This window comes from Solanum pennellii, chromosome 4 (genome assembly GCF_001406875.1).
Source record: "Solanum pennellii chromosome 4, SPENNV200".
Lineage (NCBI taxonomy): Eukaryota > Viridiplantae > Streptophyta > Magnoliopsida > Solanales > Solanaceae > Solanum > Solanum pennellii.
In genome coordinates, this window is record NC_028640.1 from 22,085,341 (window position 1) to 22,091,898 (window position 6,558).

The 6,558-nt window shown below is 34.6% G+C and overlaps 1 protein-coding gene across 2 annotated transcripts in view; it reads left to right on the plus strand.

The window, feature by feature from the left end:
* The window catches only part of LOC107017936 (anthranilate phosphoribosyltransferase), an 11,888-nt gene that overhangs the window by 2,936 nt on the left and 2,394 nt on the right, over positions 1-6,558 (plus strand). For both annotated transcript variants that reach the window (XM_015218233.2, XM_015218234.2), the window contains exons 6-7: positions 6,058-6,139; positions 6,397-6,504. In XM_015218233.2, coding sequence (XP_015073719.1) covers positions 6,058-6,139; positions 6,397-6,504 — 190 coding nt within the window. The remainder of the gene's footprint in view (positions 1-6,057; positions 6,140-6,396; positions 6,505-6,558) is intronic.

Here is a 6,558-nt window from a genome sequence, read left to right on the forward strand (position 1 = left end):
GGGGGGGGGGGGGGGGGGAGTTTCTTTGTGGTGCAAAACTGCAAGTATAAAACACTAAATATTGATATCTAGCTAAACTGTAAAAGAGAGTTACCACATTCATGAAAGTCATACGGAAATAATGATATAAAAGTATTTACATCTAAAATCTTTATACTTAGGAGGCTAAAGGGTTTTGGATGTGTCGGACTAAGATAGAATATGTGAGTGCAAATTCAAAGATGTCATGGGTGAGGTAGGCCTTAAAGTGAAGCCTGTAGAGTGGTGTTTCATTGACATTGTTGTATGTGACTGTGTGTTGGCCAGTCAAGAACTCCCATGTTCAGAAGATACGTATTGCAGAGATGAGAAAGTTGAGGTAGATGTGTTGTAACACCCCCAAATATTTAAACTAATATTCTCACACCAACAAGTAATTCCTCGATGATGGGAACAACTCCTACTTAACAATTGCTTTACTTGAATTTTGAGACATGGAACACTTGCTTATCTTTAATTGTGCTAGTATTATAAAAAATAGTGCTAGATTAGAAAATTCTCATTAAAATATACATATCCTTTTAATTATAGAAAGCAAAGTGTGATAATTGTAGAAGTTGGCCTCCAACATTGAATTTTTTGGCAACCACCTTTTTAAAGCAAATTCTAGTGATAAATATCAGTTGTATAACTTATGTTTTAGCAGTTTCTCTATAGAAGCCGGTTCCCTTAAGACTAAGGAACCTTTATAACTCTCTTGTAAGCATATTGGTCAGCAAAATCACATGAAAAATGTGTTCCTTCGGTTGAAATTTGAGACACACTCTACCTTGTGGTAAGTAATCAAAATCTCTTTCTGAACTGTACAATGTTAAGTATTGTTAGCATATCTAGTTGTATAGAACTCTGTTTTCAATTAATAAATACGTTTTGGAAAGCTTACACATACAACTACATCTTTCATCAAGTACATAATGTCCAGATTGCCTTTTCAAAACTAAGTTACAATAGAGGTACTAGGACAAGCCAAATTTAGTGTTTTGTAAACATAGTTTTATTTACACATATTACGCTTACTGTTGATGATTTATCTTGTTTTATGTTAACATGATTGATCTATTGGACATTAAGGAGGGTATTTAATTGTATTTTCAAGGTTTTATATACTCATGTTCAAGTGACAAGAAGTAACCACGTATTTAGAAAACCTTTTAAATATATTTATAAGTTAATACACATACCCAGTGTTGTGAAAGGCAATCGCCTCGTCGCCATTTATTCATAAGTTTATACCAATACCTAGTATTGTGAAAGGCGAGGCGACTTTTCATCGCTTTTTAGAGTTGTGGCGAGGCGATATTTAAAAGGTGACGCCATGGACAGAAAGGTGTGGTTTTTTGTATACCTTCTCAAAAAAGGTAACCAATTGAGGGACTTAAAAGTTGAAAGGTAATTTTAGGGCCTTCTTTCAAATTTTTCACAACTGGGGCTCCAACTAATGGACTCGACTAGACTTCTCCGGCAACTCCAAAGTCTAACCAATATATATTTCTTCTTTTCTTCTTCAGATATCTTCTTCCTCTAATTCGTTATCCTTCTGCTTCAGACATCAGACTTACTTCCGCCTGTTTTTTTGCTCATTGTTTGGACTTTTATTATGTTTTTTCTCATCCAAGATCTAGACTATTAGTATGTACTATCTATTTTCAGTTTTTGAATTGATATATTTGCTAATATGTTATTGCTATTGTGATTTTGATTATTCATGTGTGTATTTACATATTTTATTTTTGGTGGAATGGCTTGGGAGGCTCCTGTACTTGGCTATGTTTGTCACATAGATCCTTCTACTCACGATTTTGTCAATTGAACCCTTGAACCCACTGAAATATAACATTTTAAACCCCTCTGACCATTGCCTAGTCTACATGGCAACTTAATAGCTGAGCTGGAACAAACACGTGATTTCACGCGTTAAAGGGGCGTAGACATTAAATTTTGGACTAAAAACAATTAAATAAATAAATAAATGTAATATATGTCACCCTCTTTGTTTTTTCCCCAATTTCTTTTCTCTAACTATCAGTCTACCACCCTTTCTTCCCCCACTCATTTTTCCCCAATCCAATTCCCATTTCTCTCTCATTCAGTTATCGTAATTATTTCAAATTTGTTAGAAATTATATGGGGAGAAGCTATTGAGAAAATAGAGGATAGGTAATATAGGTGGTGAAGTGACAAAAATTCGGTGATTTTGGAGAGTGAAGAGTGATTGTTGTATGTCTTTGTAAAATTAGGTGAAATATATTGTGTAAAATTGTAAGATGATGTTAGAGCATGTTAAGATATTTTAGTGTGGTTCATTGAGAATATTTAGGTACTTTACTGTGGTTCGTCGGCATTAATGGAGGAACGATTCATGGTGGTTCAAGTTGTGGACAAAAACGTTGGTAAAAAAATGACAGGAAGTTGTGAACGATGAAAATTTGGAGAAGAACGACAAATTATAGTTATTTAAGGCAATGATTCAGGTAAGGATGTAAGATTGCAATGGTGTGTTTTGGTGTAAAAAATGGAGGGAGGTAGTCAAGAACAAAGATGGTGAGGGAGAAACATAGTGAAAACTAAAAATAAAAATAAAAAAACGAAAACGAAAAATAAAAATAAAAATAAAAATAAAGATAAAGATAAAGATAAAGAGAGAGAGAGAGAGAGAGAGAGAGAGAGAGAAAGAGAAAGAAATTGTAAATTTTAAATAAATTAAAAATAAATAACGTGTCATTAAAAATCTTACATGGATGATGAATTGTTATTTTTATTGTGTGTTTGAAGTGCATGCACAACCAAAAGGGTTTAAAATGTTATGTTTCAGTGGGTTCGAGGGTTCATCTGGCAAATTCGTGAGTAGAAGGGCCTATGTGACAAACGAAGCCAAGTATAGGGGTCTCTCATGTCATTCCGCCTTTATTTTTTGGTATTAATTTGCGTCGCAATTCAAAAAGGCGAGCGGCTCGCCTTGTGGTGAAGCAGACCATTGTCTTCTTTCGCCTTTCAAAACATTGCACAAATCTTAGCCTTTAGCATACAAATTGGCGAACAACTTCAAGAGCTCAAACTGTAGACCAACCAACCTCTCAAGTTCCTCAACTTGTACATGAGTATATACATCCTTGAAAATACAATTAAATACATTCTTTAATTTCTAGTAGTTACATCATGTTGACATAAAATAAGATTATCATCAAAAGTTAACTTAGTCGGGTGTAAATAACACTTTGTTTCCAAAACAGTAAAACTGATCAGTTCTAGTACCTCGTATTGTAGCTTAGTTTTGAAAAGGCAAACGGCAAAATTGGACTTTATGTCCTTCATGAAAGATTTAGGTATATATGTTAACTTTCCAAAACATATTTATTTCATTGAAAATAAGGTTTTATACAACTAGATATGCTAACAATACCAAAGGCCAAACCCATCGGTAGCCACCTAATTTTGACATCAATTTTCACTTGAGCACCTCAAGTAGACCTTATTCATTTTAAACACCTTAAGTAGGGGGCCGTTGTATTATATTGACATTTTTCTGACAACTAGCCAAATATATAAGATGTGTGTATTAGACTCGTCGATGACGTGTCAAAGTAGCGAATTAAATAAAGACGCGTGGCATATATATATTTATATATAGAATAAATATTAAGAAAATATATTATGAATAAAAACCTATTTTAAAATTATTTAATTAATTAATTACTTTAAAAATTACCTTTCAATAAAAAAGAAAAAGGAAAAAAAATCTACAACACATTATTTTCTCCTCCACCATTTCCATATCTCCTCCTCTAACCAATTTGGGTCATAATCCAACACCCATGATTCAACTATCATACTATTACCATTTCTTCAATACTTCAAATTCATCCTTTTCTTTCCTCCAATTACCTTCACCATTGGAATTGCTCGTTTTGAAAGTTTCAAAGTACCCAAAAAATTTATCCATGATAAGATCAAATCTATTTATGAATTAACTTGAAATGGTTCTTCAAAATAGAAAAAGTTAAAAGCTTTGAGAAGTAGAAAATTAGTATTTCAAAAATCGAATATGAAAAAAGAATTTACTTAAATAGAGAGAGAGGTGAAAATAGACCAATGAACATTTAAAGGATTCGGCGAACTTTCCGACAATGGAACTATGGAAAAAATTAGGTGGAGAAATTTGATATCATGAAGAAGATATATGCTCTAGACATATTTTCGTCCTTTCCTAAATTATTTTTGTTGATTTATATTATTAATTTAATTTTCCACAGTAAGAAAGGACAGAGAGGAGAAACTTGAATATAAAATGGTGGCAAGGTGGTGGTATATGGTGGAGGAAGTGTGGGAAGGAGAGAGAAGGAAGAAGAAGAAGAAGAAATTAAAATAAATTAAGAAAATCATAAAAATTACGCCTTTCATGCGCTCAAAGTAAGTGTAACACACTAAATATGCCAACTCAGCAAAAAGTGTCAAAATGACATAATAGGACCCTACTTAAAGTGTCTAAAGTAAATATCGTCCAGTTGAGGTGTCTATATGAAATTTGTTGCCAACATTAGGGGGCACCGATGGGTTTGGCCAATACTAAAAACTGCAGAGTTCAAAACAAATTATGATTACTTACCACAAGGTAGAGTGTATCTCAAATTCATCCCGAGAGGAACAAATTCTTTTGGTGGTTTTGTGGACTATTATTGTATGAGAGAGTTAGAAATGTTTCGTAGTCATAAAGGAACCAACTTCTATAGAGGAGCTCCAAAATCACATGCTATGCATAATACACATGATATTTATCACTAGAGCTTACTGGGAAAAGGTGGCTGCCCAAAAAGTCATTGTTGGTTGCCCAGCTTTTGATAATATCACAGTTGATTTATATTATTAGGAGGATGTGTATCATGTCATGATAATTCACTAAACTACCCCGACACTACTCTTTATAATACCAACATAACTAAAGATAAATAAATTTTCCACGACTCAAAAGTCAAGGAATTGTGAAGTAGGAGTTGTTGCTATCATCAAAGAATGACTTGTTGGAGTGAGAATATTAGTTTAAATATTTGAGGGCATTACATGTGTGGTCATACTAGGAGTGATAAAATTAGAATTGAGGATATCTGGAATAAGGTAGGAGTGACCCTCGAGGTGGACAAGATAAGGGAAGCGGGATTGAGATTGTTTGGACATGTGAAGAGAAAATGCATAGACGCACCAGAGAGGAGTTGTGAGATGTTGGTTATAGAGGGTGCCAGGAGAGGCAAAGGTAGGCCGAAGAAGTATTGGGGAGATGTGATAAGTCAGGATATGAGATAGCTTCAGGTTATCAAGGATATGACCCTAGATAGGGTGGGTGTTGATGACACGTATTGGGGTAGAATGTTAGTAGGTAGTCTATGTTGTCTTGCTTAGGGTGGGTGGTGTTTGCTTTGGTGCGACTTTTTATTGTAGTTCTTGTTTTTTTACTTCTATCATTGTATATCATTGTTTTTAATTATCTATCCTAGTAAGTTGTCTGTGGTGTTTCGATTATCACATGATTTTTGTGTTGTTTTGACTCCTCTTGGGTAGACTTTTGCACTGCTTCCTTGTTATTTGCTATATTTTCTTTACTGTCTCCTTCATACCGGGATTTGTTGCACTTGAGCCAAGAATCTTTCGGAAACAACCTCACTACCTCCACCGGGTAGTGGCTATAAGGTCTGCGTACGTTTTTCCTTCCCAGATCACTTATGGGATTTCACCGGGTATGTTGCTGTTGTACATCTAAAATCTGTATACATAGTATGCTATACTTGTCTCTAGTGGCTACTTGTTTCAATTTTCTTGCAAAATTACCTGTCACTAATGGCTGAGCTCAACGGTTAAGTACTTGGTCATTGTCCTTCTTCTGTAGAGATCCTAGATGTTCGTTTAAGCTCGTCTCAGTGGTAGAGAGAAGTTGTCTCTTAGCTTATTGGTTTATGAATACCTGCGTTAAACTTCATATGATAATAAAAATCAGCTGATACGATGGTACATATGTTATTATCCTTGCAGATATTCATTGATTGGGTTAAGGGAACATATAAAGAAACGTCCACCAGTGGCAACAGCTGAGAAAGTTCAACAAATTGTGCGGGTAGGTCATGGTACTGTTTATTCCTGTTGTACCAAATCAGCCAAGTTGGCTATTTAAATTTTTTAGATTTCAGGTAGCCATGTTAATGATTTAAGTTGATTTACTCTCAATCACATGTAGGTTCTTTAGAAAGAAGCTACTGGTTTTCAGATGTCTTTTTATTTTCTCCTATTTGTGTATATTTACCTTCAAAACACCAGAAGCTCGTCGGCTTGAACAAAATGGTCTTCAGTTGAAATGTGCTGTTTTCTCTTCAGGCTCGGGGAAAGGAAGCAATTGTTGCTGGTTTCTATCATGGAGGCTATGAAGAACCATTGTTAATGCTTATGAGAAGAAGGGGTGTGCATGCTGGTTTGGTTGTCAAGGTACTTCATAGCCTGAAAGAGTTCCTTTTCTTTTTTTTTGTTTGGGGGGCCGGG